Source organism: Peromyscus leucopus, chromosome 14 (assembly GCF_004664715.2).
Source record: "Peromyscus leucopus breed LL Stock chromosome 14, UCI_PerLeu_2.1, whole genome shotgun sequence".
NCBI lineage: Eukaryota > Metazoa > Chordata > Mammalia > Rodentia > Cricetidae > Peromyscus > Peromyscus leucopus.
Genome location: NC_051075.1, coordinates 69629296 through 69654536, shown reverse-complemented (window position 1 = coordinate 69654536; position 25241 = coordinate 69629296). Strand labels below are relative to the sequence as shown.

The 25241-nt window shown below is 41.9% G+C and overlaps 1 protein-coding gene and 1 pseudogene across 3 annotated transcripts in view; both read left to right on the top strand.

Annotated features, from left to right (window-relative positions):
- Nucleotides 1-22884, top strand: part of Btbd7 (BTB domain containing 7) — a 105867-nt gene extending 82983 nt beyond the window's left edge. For 2 of the 3 annotated variants that reach the window (XM_028888286.2, XM_028888287.2), the window contains exons 7-11: nt 7481-7624; nt 9542-9731; nt 12164-12342; nt 15041-15490; nt 17702-22884. In XM_028888286.2, coding sequence (XP_028744119.1) covers nt 7481-7624; nt 9542-9731; nt 12164-12342; nt 15041-15490; nt 17702-18520 — 1782 coding nt within the window. In that variant the 3' untranslated portion in view covers nt 18521-22884. Of the gene's footprint in view, nt 1-7480; nt 7625-9541; nt 9732-12163; nt 12343-15040; nt 15491-17701 lie in introns of those variants that run through there. The other variant, XM_037210789.1, reaches the window with a different exon arrangement.
- On the top strand, nt 4879-5990 carry LOC114706061 (annotated as a pseudogene).
- Nucleotides 22885-25241: the final 2357 nt, after the last annotated feature.

The window sequence follows — 25241 nt, the reverse complement described above, 5'->3', positions numbered from 1 at the left end:
AACAAAGGCAAGTGACTGTTTAGTCAGCTTTTCCCTAAATTTCAAGATTGTCCTTTCCCTGTTAGGTGTCTTTTCCCTCTTTATTGCAGATTGTTGACTGTAAATTAACAAGTTTGTATTTCTTTGAAAATGCCACTGGTGTTTTAATAAGGATTCCATTGATAATTTTCTTAAAGTTTCTACTGCTGTGATAAAACACCATGACCAAAAGCAACTCAGTCCATCATCAAAGGAAGTCAGATCAGGAACTCACCCTGCTTTCTTATACCATCTAGGACCACCAGCCAGGGTGTGGCACAGCCCACAATTGAGCTGGACCCTCCCACATCAATCATCAAAAAGAAAATGTCCTACAGGCTTACATATAGGCTAGTGTTATGAAGGCATTTTCTCAATTAAGATCTCTTCTCAGATATGTTTAGGTTTATATTAAATTGACAGAAAACAACCAGTACAACAATACAGGTTGCTTTGGATATTATGGGTATTTTAGTATTTTTCTTATCTATGAACAGGTTATCTTTCCATTTATTTGTATATTTTTCAATTTCTTTTTTTTTTTAAATGAAGACAGGCCTTCATGTAGTCAAGGATGATCTTCAACTTCTGAGCCTCCTATCTCTACCTCTTGAGTGTTGGGGTTGCAGGCATGTTCTACCACACCCAGTTTATATTGTGCTAGTAATTGAACCCAGGACTTTATGAATGCTAGGTAAACATTCTACCAACTAGCTGCATCCTCAACCCCTATGCCTAGGAATTTAATTTTTATTTTTATTTTTAGCTATTGTAAATAGGATGGTTTTGTCAACTTTTTTTCATATTTAGAAATTTGGGTTTAGGAAAGCTATTGGTTGTTGTGTGATGATTTTGTATCCTACTACTTTTCTTTTGGGGTGGGGGGATTGTCTTGTCTTATTTTGTTTTTTGTTTTTCAAGACAGGGTTTCTCTGTGTAACGGCTCTGGCTGTCCTGAAACTCACTCTTTAGACCAGGCTGGCCTTGAACTCACAGAGATCTGCCTGCCTCTGCCTCCCAAGTGTTGGGATTAAAGGTGTGCACCACCACCACCGCCGCCGCCGCCGCCACCACCACCACCACCACCACCACCACCACCCAGCCTTTATTTGTTTATTAAATCCAAAGATCTAACAGATTTTGGTGGAATCTTTAGGGTTTTTTCTAAATAAAATCATGTCATCTACCAACAAGGACATTTTAACTTCCTTCCATCTTGAATCCTTTTTATTTCTTCCTCTTGCAGAATTGCTTTGACTAGGACCTAAGTACTATGCTGAGTAGGGATGAGAAGAATGGTTATCTTTGTCTCCTTTGAGACCTTCCATCTTTTCCCCATTCAGTATGATATTAGCCATGAGTATGTAATACATATCCTCTATCATAGTGAGATAAATTTCTTCTATATCTAATTTGTTTAGTTTTTATCATAAAGGGAGCTTGAATTTTGTTGTATTTTTTTCTACATCTGTAGACATTATATACTTGCCCTGATAGACCCCAGACCCAGGGTCTACCTTCTTGAGGGGGTGCCCCAAGAACCCAGACTCCTATCCAGTTGATGCAACAGCAAGAGGTGTTTATTAATGTGGCTGTACAGTTGGGCAAACTCTGCTCCAAAGAGCAAGAGTCGCATCTTAGCGCAGCCATATGGGTGCTTTTAAAGGAAAAACCCACAAAAGCCATAAGATTACAATTCCCATACAATTTCGTTTCACAAGATCATGGTCTGATCACAGAGTGGGTACAGTCATGTTTGCATGTACATTCTTCCTGAAACCTCAAGGGGGGTATCAGGGCAGGAGTGTTTACACAAAGGTCACAGTGGTCCTTCCTGGAACACTTGCAACTATCCCAGTCACAGTTGAGCATATCTCTTAACAGAAATCTTTTTACATTGTTACATTGTTACAGGGGTGGGGTGGTTGAATAATGATTGAGTCAGCTTGTCCTTGGAACTAGTTTTCTTTTTAGTTCCTTATTCTCCTGGGGCTTGGGGGTGTAAGCCTTAAGGGTTAGGGTCTTTCAGCCTTTTGTTACGTTAGTGTGGTACATCAGAGTTGAACTATCCTTGCATCCCTGGGATGGCCATCTGATGATGGTGGATATTTTTTCTTTTTTTTTTTAAATAATTATTTGTATTTTATATACATTGGTGTTCTTCATGCATGTGTGTCTGTATGAGGTTGTCAGATCCCCTAGAACTGGAGTTAGAGACAGTTGTGAGTTGCCATGTGGATGCTGGAAATTGAACCTGGGTGCTCTGAAAGAGCAGCCAGTTGTCTTTATAGTTAATAGATCTCTCAACAGCTCAAGACAAAATGAAATTTCACATTATCTACCAGTCTGTTGCTGTTTCACCCTCCTGCACAAATCCTTGGAGCTTCATTATTATATATAGAGAGAAGGTTTTGTTTATTGTTAAAAAATGACTTCTGGCCAGGCAGTGGTGGTACACACCTTCAACCCAGCACTCTAGGGACAAAAGCAGAATGATGTCTTGAGTTTGAGGCCACCCTGGTCTACAGAGTGATTTCCAAGACAGCCAAGGCTACACAGAGAAACCCTGTCTTGGGGATAAATAAATAATAAATGCTTTTTTCTTAGTTCTAGACAACTTTCAATTTCCTCAGTTGTCAATGGTCTGTTTAGATCTTCTATCTTTATATTTTTTGAAGATTTATTTATTTTTATTTTATACATGTGTTTGCCTGTGTGTATGTGTGTGCTCCACACATGTGCCTGGTGCCCAGGGAAGTCAGAAAAGGGCATCAGATTTCCTGAAGCTGGAGTTACAGACAGTTGTGAGCCGCCTGTGGTAAACAAGTGCTGTTAATGCCTGAGCCATTTCTTTAGCTCTGATTTTTCTATTCCTCATCCTCTTCCTCTTTATTATTATTACTACTATTATTTTATGTGTTTTGGTATATGTTAGTCAGAGTTCTCTAGAGGAACAGAACTGATAGAATGAATCCATCTATGAAAACATTTCCTTTTTCTTGTCCTTTATATACACTGTCACCAGTGTGGCCCTGATTTAAGGTGCATCTTCCCACCTCACACAACCTGGTTTTAGGGTGAATCTTCCCACTTCAAATAATTGAATCAAGAATAATCCTTCACTGGTGTACCCAGTCTTGGTACCCCTTGGTATAGTTGCTTGGGTTTTAGTTAATTCCAGATGTAATTAAGTTGACAACCAAGATGAGCCAGCACAGGGGTTTTGTCTGCGTTATGTCTGTGTACTATGTGTGTGCCTGGTGCTCACAGAAGCTAGAAGAGGTTATCAGATCCCCCTGGACCTGGCGTTAGAAATGGTTATGAACTACTGTGTGGATAAACTGGAAGTTGAACCCAGGTCTGCTGGAAAAGCAGCCGATGCTCTTAACCTCTGATCCATCTCTGCAGCGCTGCTTTTCTATTTCTTAGTGATTCAGTTGTGATAAATTGTATATGTCTATGAATTGATCTATTTCTTCTAGATTATCCAGTTTGTTGGCATATATATTATTTGTGGTGACCTCATGCTCCATTTTATTTCTGTGGAATCAAGTGTAATGTCTCCCCTTTTTGGTGGAGGGTTTGTTTGTTTGTTTGTTTGTTTCTCTCTTTCGAGACAGGGTTTCTCTGCGTAGTTTTGGTGCCTGTCCTGGATCTCGCTCTGTAGACCAGGCTGGCCTTGAACTCAGAGAGATCTGCCTGGCTCTGCCTCGAGTGCTGAGATTAAAGGTGTGTGCCACCACCACCCGGCTCTCCCTTTTCATTTTTTAAATTTTACTTATTTCAATCTTTTTTCTTAGTCTGGCTGAGGTTTGGTAATCTTTATTATTTTTTCAAAAGATAGCTCTTGGACTGGCCAGATAACCCTAGGCAGGTTCTTGCTCTGTTTTTTATTTTCTTGGGGTATGATGTTAATTTTAGAAATCATTTAGAGTTCTCCAGTAAAGAAGAAGATAACTCTTCTAGACATATTGTACACTAATATCTAACAAAGTAAGGCAAAGTAGTCTAAAAAATAATACTGATTAAAGAATTAAGTACATGATATCATCAATAAGTATGGTACTAGATTAGCTCCTTAACAAAACAGAATATTTTGTTTTTTTGTTTTTTGTTTTTTGTTTTTGTTTTTTTTTTTTTTTTTTTTTTTTTTTTTTTAGTCCTTAACACAGAATATTTTGTTGTTGTTGCAAATAAAACTGGTAATTGTTAAGGGGGCTCAAGAGGCCCTACCCATCCCTGGAGAGAGGTATTGGTAGCTAATGGTTGCTGGGGGTTGAGGCAGAAGTTGTTTTCTTCTGGGATATAGCCACTGCTAAGTTGCTCATGCTCCAGTAAATAGTCCCTCATTTATGTTCATGCAAACAACTCTGTTTAAACTCTTGGCTTACAAAAACAGCAAGCAAAAGATGTGAAAACACAAGAGGTTTTGTGGGAAGAAGATGGGAGAGGGTAACAGCAATGATAATTACATTATATACATGTGTAACACTGTCAAAGAATAAGTAAATATTAATACTAAAAATTAAATGATTTAATCTGGGAAATGTGAAATAAGAATTTACGAACTTTTTAATTAGAAAAAAATACTATAAAGTAGTAAGTTATTTGTCCTTAGGGAGCTAGTAAGCTTTGAAATACTGCCACTAAGCCAGGTGGTGGTGGCACACGCCTTTAATCCCAGCACTTAGGAGGCAGAGCCAAGCAGATCTCTGAGTTTGAGGCCAGCCTGATCTACAGAGCAAGTTCCAGGACAGGCTCCAAAACTACACAGAAAAATTCTGTATTGAAAAAAGGAAGGAAGGAAGGAAGGAGGGAGGGAGGAAGGAAGGAAGGAAGGAGGAAGGAAGAAGGAAGGAAGGAAGAAAGAGAAAGAAAGAGAGAGAAAGAAAGAAGGAAGGAAAGAAAGAAAGAAAGAAAGAGAAATACTGCTACTATCCTAGGTGTAAAAAAATTACAGTGGCATCTTTATCATTGTTGATTGCAGTAGTGTGGGGACAGCAACTAGACATGCTATCAAGAGCCATCAGTATGTTCATACTCTTTGGTCTTGTCATTTCTTCTGTCAAAAACTGTCTCTATGAGGAATAAATAGGTGTGCATGTATGTGTATATACACTCAGATGCCTAATATTATTTAAATATTTGGCAGTATCCTGAATTTCTAATAACACTGAAAATAAGACTATATGACTATCCAAGAGAATATTTTGCTGCCTTGAATAATAAGAGTACTGCGTTTTGACGGTGGCAGCCATCTTTCAGTAACTCGCCAAAATGACAAACACAAAGGGAAAGAGGAGGGGCACTCGCTATATGTTCCTTTGGCCACGTACATGCAAATCTACAAAAAGGGTGATAATGTAGACGTTAAGGGAATGGGCACTGTTCAAAAAGGAATGTCCCATAAGTGTTACCATGACAAAACTAGAAGAGTCTGCAATGTCACCCCAGCATGCCATGGGCATATTGTAAACAAGTTAAGGGCAAGACTCTGGCCCAGAGAATTAATGTGCACTCTAAGAACAAAGACAGCTTCCAGAAGTGGGTGAAGGAGAACGACCAGAAGAAAAAGGAAGCCAAAGAGAAAAGCACATGGGTTCAGCTGAAGTGCCAGCCTGTTCCACCCAAAGAAGCACACTTTGTAAGGACTAACGGGAAGGAGCCTGAGCTGCTGGAGCCCACTCAGTACAAATTCATGGCCTAATGTACTAAAAGAAATAATATCACAGCACCAGGCAAAATGGTGTACATCTTTAATCCCAGCACTCCAGAGGCCAAGGCAGAGGCAGGTGAATATATGAGTTCTAGGCCAGCGTGGTTAAATAGAACGTTCCAGACTGGCATCATGAGACCATGCCTCAACAAACAAAAACTAATATAGCAGCATGAAAAATGCTGATGATAAATCTTTTAAAAGGATACAAAAGTTGGACATGGTGGCACAAGCCCTTAATCCCAGAACTCTAGAGGCAGAGGCAGCAAATCTCTTCAGTTACATGCCAACCAGGGCTACATAGTGAGAACTGGTCTCAACAACTACAAAAAAAGATATGGTGGCACCCACCTTTAGTCCCAGCACTCAGGAGACAGAGGCAGGCACATCTATGAGTTTGAGGACAGCCAGGGCTGCACAAAAAATACTGTCTTGAAAACCCTTTAAAAAATAGAATGCATTTTTATGTATTCTAAAATTCAGTTATGCAAACCCCACTTGGAATAGTCTAAAAGAAAATGTATCAATAGAATCAGTTATAATAGATAATTGATTTTTTTCCTCTACTTTTTAAATACTATATTATGTTTTATTAATTTAAAATAATTTAAACTAACGTATCAGGTAGATGTTGCTATATTTAAAAGGAATAAACCTGGGGAAATAATTTGCAATTCCATTTAAAACTCTGGACTCAAACCAAATTGACTTTTTTTTCCCCCTTGGTTTTGTTTTTCAAGACAGGGTTTCTCTGTGTAGCCCTGGCTGTCCTGGATCTCACTCTGTAGACCAGGCTGGCCTCAAACTCATAGAGATCCGCCTGCCTCTGCTTCCCAAGTACTGGGATTGAATGTGTGCACCAGCATGCCCAGCAAGATTACTTCTTGTATTTTATCTAGAAAAGTATTGTTGGGACATTGTTTAAGAACTATGTACTTGTTTGTTCTTCATTCCATACTTAGCCCAATATAAGTTTGCTTGTGGCTGTGCACTGCCATGTTCTCTTAGTAGGTGCAAGTGCACACCCATACCACGTGTTTAGTGTGACTGTTGTTTAATCTTTACCGTTACAGTAAGTCCTAAGGGACCTGATTTATGGGTCATATCATCAGTGAGGGAACCACAAGGTGACACTTAAACAGCTTAAATCTTGTGGCTCCCCGATTTCAGAACCACACAGGTACCCTACAGTGAGGCCTTAAGGTTAAATAAGGCATCTGTGGTCATATAGTTCCCCTATGCATATACTTGGCCCATGCCTAAAGAGATCTCCCCAATAAACTGAAAAGTGTTCACGTATTTTCTGATTTGGGCTATTTGGGGGTTGGTGCCAGGTCACACTCCCTGAGAAGAGAAGGTACTATCTAGTGTCCAGTGCTGTAAGTAAGGCCAACTCCATGCTATTTTGTCTTGGTTGGGGGTGGAAGCAAAATGAACAAGGGGGGAAAAGTCAGCTTTTATTAAATATTGTGCAAATTAATCCAAATTAATGAGTTTGTATTTATGTCTTTGTAAAAACATCCTTCTAAAGAAAAATGGGCAATTTTGGTACTTTCTTAGTGCTGAATTCTTTACTACTACTGAACATTTAAGATATTGCTAAATTTATATAATAACATTTCTAAGTTCTTACTTAAATGGTGGTAAAGTTTGTACAGTGTATTTTATAGGTGTAAATATTGCTGTCTTACTAGTATTGTGCTGCATATATTTATCTTTTTTAAAAAACGTTTGTTTGTTTTTAAGATGAAAAGAGGCTTGATCAGTACTCCCCCATCAGACATGCTCCCTACAACAGAAGGAGGAAAGTCAAATGCCTGGTTACGTCAAAAGAATGCTGGCATATATGTTCGTCCTCGGCTGTTTTCTCCCTATGTGGAAGAAGCGAAGGTAATGATAGAGGAGTTTACTACCAACCACATGCACAGAAATTTACTATTGGGAAGTGGCCCAGACAGCTAGTAATAGGGAAAATGAAAGTAAATTCTAACTTGTCAGTAATTTTCTGAAATGTTTAATTATCGAAGATGTTTTTAAAACTTGTTACAATGTATTTTACCTCACTGTCTTGTAAATCATTGTAATTGCATGACATAGCTGTGCTTTATGGTCTGGAGAGCAGGGAAATGGCTGAAGTAGGCTGCATTTGCTTGTCTTCCTCATAAACTAAGAGACATGTGGCCTCAGAGTAATCTTCCAGAGTAGCTGACTTTTGAGTTCAATTTAGTTTTAGGGGAAGCATTTCAACTAAGTTTCAAGCTTGTTAGTAAGTAGCAGACTCTGTGTGTACTTTAACATAGAGAACTCTCCAAGAAAATATAATAATGTAAAAACAAAACACTAAGTTTTATTAGATGTATTCACACATAATGTTGGTGTGGAGTTTGAGAAACTAATAAAGTCTTCGAAATCTTCGAAATCAACAAGATTTTGATTTTTTGGAGACAGGATCTCACTTTGTATCCCTGGCTAGCTTCTTAACTCACAGAGATCAGCTTGCCTTTGCCTACAAAGTCCTAGAATCAAAGGTGTGCACCACTATACCTGGCAAAAAGCCAACACAACCAGTGCTCTTAACCCATCCAGCCACACACGCATGATATACATGTGGGCATGTGTGCTATAGCGTGAGTGGAGGTCAGAGGACAGCTTGGTGAAGTCAGTTACTCTCTTTCTACCTTTACAAGGGTTCCAGGGAAAAAACTTCCGGAATGGTCGATGTTGTGAGCAAATCTAAAATAGTAGAAAGGCGCAGTGGTTGGGTCTGGCCTCTCTGGAATAAGTGCAGCACTTGATGTTGCTCATGCAATAGCTACCCGTTCTCTCTTCTGCTCCAAGGCTGGGCAGCCAGAACACTCACCAGGTGTGGCACTGGGCCCGTATCTAAGAAGAGTTCCTCAGTAAATGTGGAGAATGTTCATATATTATGTTATTTGGGCCATTCTGCAGTTTAGTGAGATAGTTGCATCAGAACTCATTTAACAAAATTGGGCTTTTTCATAGGTCTATTAAGTAGCAATAATTTTTATATGATACATATATCCCCCTTTGAAACAGGGTCTCATTGTCTAATACTGGCTGTTCTGGAAATCATGATGTAGACCGGGCTGGCCTAGAACTCACAGACCTGCCTGTCCCCGTAGCCCAAGTGCTAGGATTAAAGATGATGTCTTAGGGTTTCTATTGCTATAAAGAAACACCATGACCATAGCAACTCTTATAAAAGAAAACATTTATTTGAGGTGGTGGCTTAACAGTTTCAGAGGTTTAGTCCATATGATCATGGCAATGAGACTGGCAGTGTGCACGCAGACATGGTGCTGGAGAAGGAGCTGCTACATGTTGATATGCAGGCAACAGGAAGTAGACCAAGGCACTGGGTATGCCTTGGGCATATATGAGACCTCCAAGCCACCCCCACAGTTGACATACTTCCTCCAACAAAGCCACACCTCCTGATAATGTCACTCCCTATGAGCTTGTGGGGGCCAGTTACATTCAGACTACCTCAGATGTGCATCACAGTGTCTGGCCTAATAATCAATATTTTGTATTTTGAGCATTTTTGTTGCATCTGATACTTAGCATATGTAAACACTTTATGATTTGTTTATAGTTTATTTCTGGTTAATTTTATAGTCAAACTTTTCAGAAGAAGATGATTGTATCTTTTCAAGATACTCAAAAAGAGAAGCGCTTATTCCTCTCACCACTAATTTAAATATCATGAGAAATGATAGCTTCATTCCTTTTCATATGATGTTGATAATATGCTGCAAATTGTGAAGTTCTGTTTCAATGTTCCAGTCAGTACTGGATGAGATGATGGTGGAACAGACAGATCTGGTACGACTACGAATGGTTCGAATGTCCAACGTCCCAGACACACTTTACATGGTCAGCAATGCCGTGCCACAGTGCTGCCACATGATCAGCCACCAGCAGATCAGTAGTAACCAGTCCAGCCCTCCATCGGTTGTAGCCAATGAAATTCCAGGTAAGGCGCTACCTATTTGATTTCTTTTTATAGTTGCTGGTTTAACCCTCTTACACATGCTAATTCTTCCCACATTTCAGTATTCTTTGTGCATTGTACCATTGCCAGCTAGGTCCTGTGGGAGAGAATCATTCCTGTTAAGAACAACTGATTTAGAGGAATTCAGATTTTTTTTTTTTTTCTGTTATATAAAGAGCCTTTTCAAGGCAGGCATGATGGCACACCTGTCATCCTAGAACCCATGAGGAAAAGAAAGGCAAGAAGATCCTGAGCTACATAATGAACCCCTGTCTTAGAAACAAAAACCTTCAAGAGGTGATGTAGTCTGCTCTGTCCTCCTCCCAAATGCTATCACTGTTAGCTCCTGCAGAGAATGGTAAGTAGTGGTCAGAAACTTAACTGCCAGACCTTGCCAGTGCCATTGCAGGATTTAAAATAAATCTAATAAACTGTGGTATTATAAATAGTACTGTTCATTTCTGCTCAGGAAAGATGAGCGACATGGTGACAGAACTTTCCATCAGATCCACGGTGCTATTCTGAACTGTAATCTTTGATCAGTTGTTAGCTAATCTGGCTACTCTAGGTTTGCTTAGGTGTACATTGGGTAACAGTGTGAAGAGAGAGTTTTTAGACTCTTCTACGGTTTGAAGCTTTGCTACAGTGACTGTGCTTTCTATTTTCTTTTTCTTTTTTTGTCCCCCCCTTTGGAAACTGTGTAGATCAGGTTGGCCTTGTACTCACAGAGATCCACCTGTCTCTGCCTCCCAAGTGCTAGGCTTAAAGGTGTGTGCCACCATGCCTGGCTCTCCTATTCTCTTAGTTAGGCTTACTGTTGCTGTATGAAACACCATGACCAAAAGCAACTAGGGGAGGAAAGGGTTTATCTGGCTTATACTTCCACATCACTGTTCATTGTTGAAGGAAGTCAAGATAGGAACTCAAGGGCTGGAGAGATGGCTCAGAGGTTAAGAGCACTGGCTGTTCTTCCAGAGATCCTGAGTTCAATTCCCAGCAACCACATGGTGGCTCACAATCATCTGTAATGAGATCTGGCTCCCTCTTCTGGCCTGAAGGGATATACGCAAACAAAACACTGTATACATTATAAATAAATAAATTAAAAAAAAAAAAAAAGATAGGAACTCAAACAGGGCAGGAACCTGGAGGCAGGAGCTGACACAGGGGCCATGGAGAGGTGCTGCTTACTGGCTTGTTCCCGTAACTTGCTCAGTCTGCTTTCTTATGGAACTAAGGACCACCAGCCCCGGGTGACACCACCCACAATGGGCTGGACCTTCCCCGATCAATCCCTAATTAAGAAAACAGCCTATAGGCAAACCAGCAGCTCCGTCTTATGGAGGCATTTACTCACTTGAGGTTCCCTCCTCTGCAGTGACTACAGCTTGTGTCAAGTTCACATAAAACTAGCTAGCACACTTGGGTTAGATAGTTCCAGAGTGCTGGTCAGAGTCACAGCTCATCCTATTATCCCCTTGTATACATGACTTGGGGTGTACACAGAATGTGCTTAATTGTTCACCTGTCATCTGTCAGTACTCTTGTAGTGTGCACCCTTGAGCACTGAGTTCTGTGAAGCCAGCTGTTTGTGTCCTGCTGTCTCTCACATGCATATGTTCCGTGCCCCTGACGTCTGCTCAGAAAGCTTCCTGGCTTTATTTGCCTGCTTAGTTTCCAGACCCTTCATTTGTCAAGACTCTGCTTGTCTTAAGAAGCCTTCCTCCTGCCCTCAGTCAAGCCTGGTGCTGCTTCCTACACTGTATTTGCTTACTTCATTTACTGTAACAAAAGCCAGAAGTTTTTGAAAACAGAGTTCATGCCTTTTGTTCTGTAACCCTGAATGTCCCTGCCTGGTGTGGTCAGAACTCAAAACAGTCAGTTGACATGTATTTTGTGATGCTGGGAATTGAAGCTAGGCAAGCACTGTCTCACTGAGCTGCATCACAGCCCTAATGGTGAATATATTTGAGATACCCTCACCTTCTGAAAAGAGTAGGTACAAGTAAAGTGATTTAGTTTTTTGGTTTTTGTCTGGTCGGGTTTTCTCTGTGTAGCCCTGGCTGTCCTAGAACTTGCTATGTAGAACAAGCTGGCCTTGAAGTAGAGAACCACCTGCCTCTGCCTTCTGAGTGCTGGGACATACCAGTAAAGTTGTATTTGAACTGTGACCAAAAAAAAAAAAAAAAAAAAAGATACAATTCAGGAGCTGTTAAGTATAATCCAGAGCTTTAGGGGCACAGAGAAGTTTTTAAACCTTGGAAAATAATTGGAGACATAAATTAAACATGCCCAAGCAACTAAAATACTATCTTTAAAAAGTGTCTGAGAAGATTCTGCCATAGCATGTTTCTCCTTGTGCTTGCTGGGTGGTCTTGTGTAGCTCAGGAATTGTCCTGTCTTTCTCCTTCTAGTTCCCCGCCTCCTCATTATGAAAGACATGGTGAGGCGCCTGCAGGAACTGCGGCACACGGAGCAGGTGCAGAGAGCCTATGCACTCAACTGCGGGGAGGGCGCCACCGTCAGCTATGAGATCCAGATCCGAGTGCTGAGAGAGTTTGGTCTTGCAGATGCTGCTGCAGAGCTCTTGCAGGTAGAACACAATCCTGAGGGGAAGAGGGAGCCTGGAATGTCAGTCAGCTGTGTTACCTGAGCTGCTTTGTCTTCCTACTTGTTCTGTTGCTGCCTCTGTTGCTGTTGGGGTGTCTGTAATAGCCTGCAGGTTTCTGCAGTTTCTCCTGGTGAGAGGCAGTGTGGGAAAGCAGCCTGAGCAGAGCTGACTCTGCTGCTTGCTAAACTGGAGCAGATCGAGTTACTTCACCACTTCGAACATCGCTTTCCTCACCTGTAAAGTGAAGCTAGGACGGGATAGAAAGCACCAATGTATCGGGGGCATAATGAGCATCTAGTAAGTGGTTACCGCAGAATTCTATCTCAGTGGAGATTGAAGAGGGAATAGAAAACTCCAGACCTCACTGCTCACTCTCTGGTCACTGGATTTCTAGTTTGGCTCTCTGTTATGCTCACAGGTCTTTCGGGTTTCTTGTTTCTTCCCCCTTTTCTCTTAGGAATTGTTTTCAAACACAAGCCTAGCCAGGCAGTGGTGGTGCCCAACTTTAATCCCAGCATGGGAGGCAGAGGCAGGCTGATATCTGAGTTTGAGGCCAGCCTGGTCTACAGAACAAGTTCCAGGACAGCCAGAGCTATACAGAGAGACCCTAGGGGAGAGGGCAAGCCTGAGACTCATGGAACAAGTGCCTTTATTTATTTTTTTAACCTAGCAAGGAAAAACAATTCCTCATTTCTAGTAATTGGATACAAAAGCAGTAACAGTTTTACAATTAAAATAGGGCTTGTAAAATAGTCTAATGAAAATATCCAAATGATAACTAAATAAAATTTAATTTCTTCTGGCTAAGTGATGTAAACTTTCTTGCCCCCAAATACTATTAACCTTAGTTGACTCATGCAAATGGTTAATGTGGCATGGTGCCCTTTGGAAGGCAGCAAATAATTTAGGTCTTACTTTACTATTGTTTCCATCAATAAGGCTACACAATATAATATTTAACTTTTTTCATATAGTTTTTTTATTTTTTCAGATTATAATATAGTCTTATCATTTCTCCCTGCCCCACCCCTCCCATGTATCCCCCTGCTCTCTTTAATTATTGTGTGGTGGTGGTGCACGCCTTTAATTCCAGCACCTGGGAGGCAGAGCCAGGTGGATCTCTGTGAGTTCGAGGCCAGCCTGGGCTACAGAGTGAGATCCAGGACAGGCTCCAAAGCTACACAGAGAAACCCTGTGTATGGGGGGTGATTATTGTTGGGGTATGTATGTATGTGTATGTATTCCTAACTTTGTGAATACAACCTGCTCAGTGTATGTTGTCTTGCTTGTGTGTGTATTTCCAGGACTGACCATTTAGTATTGGATAGCAAATTGCTGGGCTCTTCCCTGGGGAGACTATTTCTCCCACTCTCAGCATTCCTTAGTTGCTTACAGTTCCTTGTTCATGGCTGAGGCCATGTGAGTGTTCACCTTCAGTGCTAGCATGTCTGTTGGTGTCATCCTTGTTAGGGTATGTCCATTCTCTCAGCCGTTTTAAATTGTATCTTCTGAGGGGTGTGTGGTCACGTGCTTTTAATTCCAGCATTTTCATTAAGGCAGAGGCAGGCAGAGCTCTGAGTTGAAGGCCAGCCTGGCCTACATTGGGAGTTCCAAGCCAGTGAAAGCTATATAGTGAGACCCTGGTTTGGGGTTTTGTTTTGTTGGTTTTATTTATTTATTTATTTATTTATTTATTTATTTATTTATTTATTTATTTTGATTTTTCAAGACAGGGTTTCTCTGTGTAGCCTTAGCTGTCCTGGAACTAGGTCTGTAGACCAGGCTGGCCTTGAACTCAGAGATCGCCTGCCTCTCAAGTGCTGGGATTAAAGGCATGTGCCACCACTGCCCAGGGAAGACCCTGTCTTTAAAAAACAAAAACGCATCTTAATCTCATAAATTGTATAGAAATATTCTACATTTATCAGTATCTTAATCAAACTCACTAATACATAATGTGTAAAGAATGATATTCTGTATTTACTTCAGATAGATACTTAGATGTTGTATCAGGAACTTTCTAGAAAGATTCTTCCTTACCCTCTCCCTACCACTGCCACCCCCAGATAAGGTCTGTGTAACAGACCAGGCTGGCCTTGAGCTCACAGAGATCCACCTGCCTCCTCTTCCCAAGTGCTGGGATTGAGTGTGAACCACCACTGCCTGGCCCCTTCCTTGGTTTTATGTTTTTAGCAGTGGCATATTTGAATTGTTTTACGACTGGAGTTTGGCTTCATCACGTGATCTTACTAAAGCTGACTGGTGTGGGTGCTGGAATGCTTCCCTCTAGCCCTTTGTACTCTTAGTAAAGTCATTTCTTCGTTCGGGCTTCTGGCCTAGAAAACCATGTTAATTAAGTCTTTCATTTCTGCTAAAAGTTTGTTTGCTTGTTTTTAAGTACCTGACTTAACTCTCTCAACCTGTAAATTTCCATTTATTAACTCTGCTAATAAAGGTACGAACGTAAAACCAGATGAAGTGGCACACACATGTAATCCGAACATGTGGATGCTTAGACAGAGAAGGTCAGGAGTTTTAAAGACACCTGTAATCCCAACAGTAGGGGGGCTGAAGCAGGAAAATAGGAGCTCAAGGTCACTCTTAATTATATTACAAGTTTAAGGGCAGCCTAGGCTAAAATGCTAACTTTTTTTTTGTTGTTGTTGTTAATCTTTCTTAGAATCCTCACAAGTTCTTTCCTGATGAACGTTTTGGGGATGAAAGTCCGCTCTTGACAATGAGGCAGCCTGGGAGATGTCGTGTTAACAGTACCCCTGCAGCAGAAACCATGTTTACAGACCTGGACTCTTTCGTGGCCTTCCATCCACCTTTGCCCCCTCCTCCCCCTCCGTACCACCCTCCAGCTACTCCAATCCATAACCAGCTCAAGACAGGCTGGAAACCACGGCCTCCCAGTCATCACCCTTCTCGTTCCTTTTCTTACCCCTGTAATCATTCCCTGTTTCACTCCAGAACAGCTCCTAAACCTGGCCCGCCCCCAGCCTATTTGCCAGGTGTTAAAGTAGCCCCTCCTGATTGTACCAACACCACAGGCCTGGGAAGACAGACGGTTGCTGCGGCTGCTGCAGCTGCTGCCGCCTCAGCAGCAATAATATCTGAGAAGCAAGTGGTAAGTCTACATTTGGGTAACTTCCTCCAAATCAAAGGTGTAGGACCTCAGGAACTGTTCCTCCAGCTCCAGGGACCCTGCTGGGACTCCACAATACCCAGAAGTGTTACTGACTAGCTGGAAGCATTCCCTTCTGGGGAATAGAAAGAAGAGGACAAGCACAGATAGGAAATGCTTGAGGTGTCTGAGGTGGCTTCCTGATCGCTGCCAGGTGAATGCAGTGCAGTGATTAGCAGTGCACATGTGTCTACCAGTGCCTGATCCTGTGTGCAAGCACTTAGGTAGCATCTTCTGTTCTCCTGTGCACTGTGACCGCCAGTCCATCAGGGCCAGTGTGGCAAAGTCTCCCCGTTTAAAAAAACAGCAGAAATAAAAGTCCTCATGTATGTTTCCACCTCCGGCCAGCTAATCCATCAGATCCTCATTTGACTCAGCTTTGGTTGCTACGGCGAGTGGGTGATAATTGAGAGAAGGGTTTTCATCTGATTTTTGAGCTTCTAGAGTTTGGACTTCTGTTTTATGTAATAGATTTGCGAAAAACAACAGTGGCTTCTAATTCTTCATATTCTGTCATGTGCTGTCAGCAGCATTTAATAAAGAAAAACAAAATAGACCTCATGGGAAGTGATGAGCTAGTATATACCTTGGGTCAGATTATTATCCTTCTCCCTTCTGGTCCTGCCTCTCTCTCTGCTTTCCAGTGGCCAAGCCTTACAGTTACAGAAGTTCTATTTTATATTTTAAGTACAATTCCCTTTAAAGGCTATTTGTTAATATATTCACTCATACAGTCCTGAGTATAGTGAAAAATGTAAATAACCCAAATTCCTAATAATAGAGCTAGGTGTGGTGGCACACCCTCAGGGTTAGGGTTAGGGTTGTGCTTTTGGAGTTTGAGGTAGAAAGATGGGTTCAACTTAGACACTTAGAAAATGAAAATTAAAAAGCTGGGCGTAGTGGCACGACTATAATCTCTGTGCACAAGGAGCACAGAATGAGAATTGCTGCAAATCCCAGGCCAGCCAGGCCCACGTAATAAAACCGTGTCTCAAAGAACCAAACCAAGGATGTGAGAAGTAGCTTTGCATTTAAAGTCTTCTTGTGCAAGCAAGAAGACCATGTTGTTGGGTTTTGTTTTGTTTAATTTTTTGTGTGTGTATGATTATTTTATATGCATATATTCTGTGTACCACATGTGTGCCTGATGTCCATGAAGGTCAGGAGAGGGTATTGGATCCCCTGGAACTGGAATTTATAGACAGTTGTTAGCCACCATGTAGATGCTGGGAATGAAACCCAGGTTCTTTGGAAGAGCAGACAGTTCTTTTAATCACTGAGCCATCTCTCTAGCTCCAGACTTAAGTGTAGATCACCAGAGCCCACATAAAATAGGAAGATGTTCTGCCGGGCGGTGGTGGCGCATGCCTTTAATCCCAGCACTCGGGAGGCAGAGCCAGGTGGATCTCTGTGAGTTCGAGGCCAGCCTGGTCTCCAAAGTGAGTTCCAGGAAAGGCGCAAAGCTACACAGAGAAACCCTGTCTCGAAAAACCAAAAAAAAAAAAAAAAAAGATAGGAAGATGTGGCAGCCTACTTCTAATTCCAGCCTCAGAAGCTTGAAAAGGGATTCCTCAGAGTAAGATGGCTAGCCAGATTAGCCATTATCAGTGAGTTCTAGGTTTGATTAAAAGAACCTGCTGCAGCCAGGCAGTGGTAGCACATGCTTTTAATTTCAGTACTTGGGTGGCAGAGGCAGACAGGTCTCTGTGAGTTCAAAGCTAGCCTGGTCTACAGAGTGAATTTCAGAACAGCCAGGGTACATAGAAAAACCCTGTCTCCGAGTGGGGTAGGGTGGAAGAGAGAGAAGAAAGATGGGGGAAACCTAGTAGGAGAATGATTAAATTATATCTTACCAATATAGTAAAATGTTATTTAGTAATCAAGTAATCTTAAAGAAAATTGAGTGATGTAATTGTATGTGCATTAAATTTTGAGATTAATGCAGATTCATAGGTACAAAGCTGGAGAGCTATATAATGCTAACAGCAATAACCTCTGTAGGAAAGTGTAGTTGTTTGTATTATTCTTATGTGTATAATTTTGTGTATTTTTATGACTCCTAAATACAAGCATGTACTTTGTAATCTTGATAGGATTTGAAAGAAATGTGTGATTCTTTTTCTTTTTAATCATTCCCCTTTGTTTCTGTTTTAGTGTACACAGCCTGTGCTGAATGATCTGATGCCAGATATCGCAATGGGGGTGTCCACACTGTCACTCAAGGACAGGAGGCTCCCAGAGCTTGCAGCAGACACAGAATTATGCCAGCCAGTTTCTGAAGCAGGACCAGGGCCTCCCCAGCATCTCTCATGTATTCCACAGAGACATACACACACGTCTCGAAAAAAACACACACTAGAGCAGAAAGCAGATGGTAGAGAAAATCAGCAGGAATACCCAGATCTCTATGACTTCTCAAATGCTGCTTGCAGACCTTCCACCCCTGCTCCAGGCAGACGCACTCCTTCCCCTTCACACGGTAGATATTTGGGTCCAGACTTGTACAGCCACAATAAGGCATCACCAAATGGCCTAAAGTCAGCTTACCTACCTGGTCAGACCTCTCCTAAAAAACAGGAAGACGCTAGGAGAGAATATCCACTTTCTCCTGATGGACATCTCCACAAACAGAAGAATGAGCCAATTCGCCTGGATGTTGTTGAGCAGCCTCCCCAGAGGTCAGACTTTCCTTCGGCAGCCTCAGAAAATGCTGGCAATGGTCCAGCTCATGTCAGGGCACGAACTGCAGTAGAAACTGACTTGACTTTTGGGCTGACACCTAGCAGACCTCCCTCCCATTCTGCATGTAGCTCTGAAGCTCTAGAAGAGCGATCCAGTAGAAGACTGACAGACAGTGAGTCCCTGAGCCACGGAGCTCAGAGAAACACAGATCTGGAAAGGGATGATTCCATAAGCAGAGGAAGGAGGTCACCAAGCAAGCCAGACTTCCTCTACAAAAAGTCTGCCCTCTGAAAGCAGCTTCGAGTGTGTGCCTGAGATGTGAAACATTCTGTTTTATGATGTAACCCAACAACTTACTGACCGGTTTATTGATGCCAGCTCAGTCTCATATTTTATTCTAGTTTCTATGTGTATATATGTTTATTATACATGGCATGCTAAGAGGGTTATTTTGAATGCTGCATCCGTCTCTTTTGTGTGAAACAGTTGTGTGGGAAGCATCTTAAGGAGAAAGCAAGCTGGCGCTTTCTTCTTCTTTACAGATGACTAATTTTTTTGCACTTGTACATTTATTTTATTTGTATTGATTTTATAACAGTGTGTTACACTTTATTGTTACATTTAAAGGACTGTATTTTCATACTTTTTTGCATTTTACCTATCATCTACCAGTTTCCACGTGCATTGGGTTGCACACTAAGATGTATTTTCTTACAAAATAGTTGTGTTTATTTTTTAATTATAGAAATTCCAAAGAACAGCACATCAAACGCTCCTCTCTCTTTCGGTGATTGTTTCAGTTCAGACATCTTCCTGTTCAGTCTCCATAAATCTGATGTCATTCTTTTTTATGAGTCTTGAAAGCCAATCTTCATTCCCCACAGCAGGAGTCCAGTCTAGGCCATGAAGTTTTGGGGTTCAGTAAAGAACGGGAAGGAAGAAAACCTTGGTGCCCAGTCTGCGGCTACTGTAATTATAGTATGGGCATTATCAGGACCCTTTTAGAGTCTGGAGTAGAGTTACTCACTCACTCCAAAAAGGTCTAAGGAAATTAGACCTTAGTGTTAGAAAACAGGAGAGCTGGGCTTGGATATGGGCATGCACACCTTTAATCCCAGCACTTGGGAGGTGAGGACAGCAGATCAGATGTTCAAGGTCATCTTGGGTTACATAGTGAACTCAAGACTAAGCTGGTTATGTGAGCCCCTGCCTCAAAAAAAAAAAAAGAGATGGTGATGTCACACACAGGGTCTGGCTGTGCATGTGATGATTCACTGTGCTGGGGGAAATGACTGCCTTGGGTTGTCTTGCATTTTGTGGAAAAAAACAAACAAAAAACCAAAAGGGCTTCAGTCTTATGTGTCATTTGGTATTTGTAAGCATACGTTTTTCTTAATGTTTTCAAAGTGTGTCTGGATTTTTGGTGTCATATTCAAAGTTGTATGATGCATAGTGCTTTACCACCAAAAAACTATTTTGTTTTCAGTAAAACACTACATGTCCTACTTGAACTCCACCGGAGGTGCTGGTTAGGCATTTTCTGAATTACTGAACGCATTGGGTTTTTCACAATCCTTTCCACTTGGAAGGGCAGTGTGTGAGCTAAGGACTGTTTTTAGTTTTGTTTTGTTTTGTTTTTTTCTTATTCTCCAATGTAAATATATTGTTATTTAAGTTTTTAAATCACTTCAGCATCATTTAGACATTCACTTTGTATTTTTATAAACACACAAAGCTGTAGCACTTAGAGGAAAAGAAACTTCCTGAACATTCTTTGTGGAGAAGGTATTTGGGAACCTCTTTTCTGTGTGTGTACATATAATTAGGAATCATTCACACTCTAAAACTATGCAGGGCTAGGGAGCCTTCGTGAGCTACCGTATAAGTGAATTACATGCACTTTGAAGTAAATAGGTTTTTATTAGGTATTGGCAATCTGATTTCTCCTGAAACTATAGTTTGTTTCTCTTACGGTCTTTCTCCACCCTACCCTGTGGATCTACACACTCAGGAATGATCTGACATTTAAACAATTACAACAGTCGGTAATCTCATAGATGGGGAGGTGTCCATCTCTGCATACCCGGCAGTCGCTGCCACTAGTTCTGTTGCCTGACTAGTTAGCTGCTGCTCCTGCATCCGCTGACTGGGGCTGGCCCTGGTGATGGACAGCCTGAGCTCAGAGGCTTGCACAGGGCAGGCATATCTGCTGTAAAGTGGGCTCAGTCACCTGAAGGCTCTTTTCCTTGAAGTTAGAAAACCACGGGGCTCTGCTCATTTTTAAGAGTTGGTGTCACAGAAGCAAAAAGCAATCCCATTCTGTTCCTCCTGTGTTTCTGGGACCTGTTGACAGGCATCGTTTTCTACAGTTTGAGGTGGTTCCAGTTGAGACTGTGTTGTACAGGGAACTGCGGAGAGAAGCAGTTACACCTAACTCTTTCTCACCTTGACAGGTTTTGTTTCTCTACATTTTAGGACCATTGATCTCACATTTTTCATTTTCCTGAAAATTTGTTAAATGTGCTTTCCTAGCCACATGATGTAATTAAAAAAAAATTAGTGGACACTGTTCATAGTATTACTTAATTTATAATGTTTGTTTTTAGTGACTTAGTAGATAACCTGGCCAAACTGTGTGAATAGAGGGAAATCTTGCTTTAACCTGTGGTTTTGTGGACTGATGTGACTTTCGGAAGATAAGCAGATGTGGTTTTGTGTATGATAGGATAAGTGTTAGTGGGACATTAGACTGTGTGCCTCTGGCTGTGAACCCATCTATGAAGTTTTTTAATGCTGTACTTAGAAAATGTGAAGTCTGGGTAGGGTCAGTCTCAGAAAAGAAGGTGTTTATGTATAATATAAAACTTAGGCCACAGGGACTGGCATTTTTCTTAGTATATAAATTTAATAAGAACCAAATCATAAAAATCCCAGATTTCCTTTTGAGGCCAGGGACAATCAGGCCGTTTGGACAATCACCATTCCAGTCCCTCTGAGTGCTGAGGCTGGAGAACCAGCTTAGGTTCTCAAGATGCTGTTGATCCTTTTCTTGTATTTTTGTTTTAGTTTTGTAATTTTGAAAAATAACTTACATTTAAAGTCACCTGCGGCTCATAAAGAGAAAAATTAAAATCATCCAAAATATAGATCCTTAAATTTCCATACACCATCTCCCTTTTACAGCCCCATTAGCTTTATTTCTGAGTGCAGTCCCTCGGGCCAAGCCGGCCTAGTGTTTTAGTGACCTGTTGGGCTTTTAGAGCTTACTGTATTGATTATATTTGTCTTTCTGTACCTTTTAACTAAACCTTATTCTTGATTTTTGCTTCCTTGTTGGCTGTCCTCTTTGGTTTTATGGTTGTTTTGTTTTGTTTTGTTTTGGCTTTTAACATTTGTCATCCTTTATTTCATTTTCTTTCATTACTTGTTGAAGTTCTAGCAATGGACACAACCCTTGTACATTTGAATGAAGCTGATGCTACAGAATAAGGGAAGCCGGTGAATGCCATGTGGCGCCAGCTGGGCCGAAGCTGACCTCAGGTGCATTCTTGGGAGTTGAAGGATCAACACTCCCCATGTCTGCAGTGAAAGAGATACATTCATAATACTGAACTTGCCTTTTAAGGGAAAAAATACATTTCACGAAATTTGCATAAGGCCATTGTTTTACAATGATAAGGCATTTATGTGTTTCTTAGAGCTGAGTTAAGCTCTTCGTAGTCAATAGACTATTAATGCCGCAGTGATGGGTGCTATTCCCGGGTCTGCAGTGGTTCACAGTGTCTACCATTAGTTACTTTCAAGCCTCATTCAGATAATCTTGCTAAGAGCTATTCTGCACGCCCTAGAGGTGTTGTACTATCTTCTCTCAACACTGCTTTGTGAACAGTGCTCTGTGACGTGTAAACTATTTTGTCCCATCAGTTGTACTGGTTGTTGTGTGGTTATTGTCTGGGCAAGTCCTTTGTTTTTGTTTTCCCTAAAAAATATATCCATGACTGTACTAATCTTCCATATTCAGAATATTATAATGCTGCGGCCATTTCTATAGAATGACTGTTTGCAAGTTTGTGTCTTGGAAATATCTTCTCCTACTTGTGGGTTTATGTGAGCTCTAAGATCAGATATGCTCTGGAAGAGTCCTCGGGTATACCTGCACATGACTGTCCAGGTTATCTGGGTAGGCCCTAGGGAATTCAGCTCTTAGATGGGGTGGCTGAAAACCCGAGGTTCCTGAGCTCCCCTTGCCATGTATGTGCCACATCTGGCCTCCACCACCGAGTTTCTTGTGGTTGTGCTGTTAATGGTAAAGTCAAGTGCCTTCAATGCTAAAGGCTCAGAAATCTTTCTTAAACTGATTTCATGTCCTATGCAAGTGTTTTCTACAACCTGCATAACCAGTACTTTGTAAAACTTGTTTACGCTTCAATTGTACATAGTGTTTTTTAAAGAAATATATAGTATTTTTATTTAGGTACCTCCAAACTTGAACTCGTCTGTGTGAAGCATTGTAAACGATACATTTCTCTTTTGAGTACCATCACAGTTGTACAGAGGTTTTCACTGGTTCTATTTTTCTACTGTTACTGATAAGCATGTAACACTGACTTTATCCTACATATAGTTGACATTTCAAATAAATGGCTTGTATAGAACCTGCGGAGTTGGACATAGTCTGTTCTGGCAGTGCAGCATGCGGCTTTATCTACAGATGGGTTGTGTCACTTGAGGGTAGATTCTGGAGGTTTTCCAGATTTTCTGTCTCATGTTTTCAATTTTTCAGAAACATTTTGATGATGGTGGTGATGGTTTCCTTGGAAATTATCCATTCTAATTAGTCAAGTTGACTTTTATTTCACCCAGGACATTTTTGAGAGATTTCATTGTACAAATTGGAGCAATGGTCTCCAGCGGAAGTTCCACCCATGTGTATGTACCAGGCACCTGAACTACACTGTGGTCAGTCAGTAGGACAAAGATGTACTCAGGTCTCCAAGCATGGAAGACCTCAAACTGAAGACGTCCTTAGTTCTGCCTTGACATTTTAACTTGCAGGAAGAAAAGATACTGGTTAAAAGGGAGCCTGGGATGGGAAGACTTGGCAGGGTGACCTTTAGAAAGATAGGACTACTGCTGGGACTAGGAGAACCAAAGGAGGGCAGGGGAGGGCAGAGCCTAGGGTGGCAAGGACTGCACACGAGGGCTCTGGGACTAGTTAGCGGACCCTCCTTACCCCTCTTGGACAGGCAAAAGCTTTCAAGATTGGCCCTGATGCCAGTCTCAGATGTCAAAGCTGCCACAAGCTTTAGCAGGGGATGGAGAGGGGAGGTGGGTATTTTCCAAACTTCCCAACAGTGGGCCGTGAAGAGGATCCTGAGTGCTGCAGAGAGCCCACTGTTCAGGCTACAAAGGGCACAGTGTTTCGTGACTTGTGGTAACTTGGTAGGCAAGGCAAGGAGGGTCTCGTCCAGAGGAAAGTGAGCTTGGCCAGGAGTTCTTAGCAGTACCTATGAAGTATTTAGGTGAGAACTCTGGAAAAGTAGTCCACACACTGCTTGACTAAGGGAAACATTGGGAGGAAAATGAAGCAGGTGATGACCCTGGAGAACCCCATCCTAGGTCCTTTAGGGGAGACTCGCTGACCCAGGGCCCCTACAAGCAGGAAGGAAACCTGCAGTGTGGCACTCAGAAGGTCCAGTCCAGGCAGCTACAGGGAATATGGTCTTCAGAATAAAACTGCCACACATCTCCATTGTGGAGAAGAGAAAATGAGAAAGACTAAAGATGTGTGTGACAATCTCAGAGTGCTTACAGGGCTGCCCCTAGGAGGGGGACTTGTATTGTGGGGTGGGAGGACTTGGGATTGTAGCCTCTCCCTGTTGGTGTGAGGAAAAGGGTCTCTCTCGGTAGCCCTGAGGGCCCAAAACTCACTGGACCACAATGGCCTCAAACTTAAAGGATCTGCCTGCTTCTGCCTCCTGAGTGCAAGACTAAAGGCATGTGCCTCTGTTCGCTGCTTGCTTCTTTTTTACTGTACCATTTTTTTTAATTTATTTATTCATTATGTATACAGAAGAGGGCGCCAGATCTCATTACAGATGGTTGTGAGCCACCATGTGGTTGCTGGGAATTGAACTCAGGACCTCTGGAAGAACAGTCGATGCTCTTAACCTCTGAGCTATCTCTCCAGCCCTTACTGTACCATTTATACTGGTTCTCTTTTTAAATGGGGCTCAGAGTTGGGAACTTGGCTTCGGGCATGCTGAGCACATGCTCCACCACTAAGCTAAACTTGTCAACCCCCGTTCACATTGATTTATTTGGGGTGAGCACACCTGGGCCAACAGTGAGCTTGTGGAGGTTGGGGACAACTTAGAAAAGTCAGTCCTCTCCTTTCACTCGGGAATCAAAATCAGGTCATTGGGCTCGGCAGTAGACACCATTACCTATTTACCAGCCATCGTTAAGTTTTCACATGACCTATATTACCGTCTCAAATTAAAGGAAGAAGACTAAAGACTAAAGTGGCTGTTGCTCATACGGTTTTAGGAGGTCAAGCCCCTAGGTGTCTGTGGGTGGTGACTCCAAGGGAGAATAGAGCTGGCAAGACGGGTAAGCAGGCAGAAGTCCAACAGGAGGTGAGAACGTGGGGGCGACTGGGTAGATAGGTGGCTTAGTGAGCAGCTGAGAAGGTGGAGACTGGCTGGAGGAGCTATGAGTGAAAGGAGCTAACTGTCAGAGACAGAGCCAACTCATACCTGGTCATCAGGTACCTGGCGGCAGAGACTATCATGCATTTAGACCCTACTCTGAAGGTGGTTGGACCCTGTCAACATAGAGAAGGTCAGCTCAGCATCATTCTTTTTTTTTTTTTTTTTAAATAATTGTTTATTATGTATACAGTGTTCTGTCCCCGCCAGTAGAGGGCACCAGATCTCATTACAGATGGTTGTGAGCCACCATGTGGTCGCTGGGAATCGAACTCAGGACCTCTGGAAGAGCAGCCAGTGCT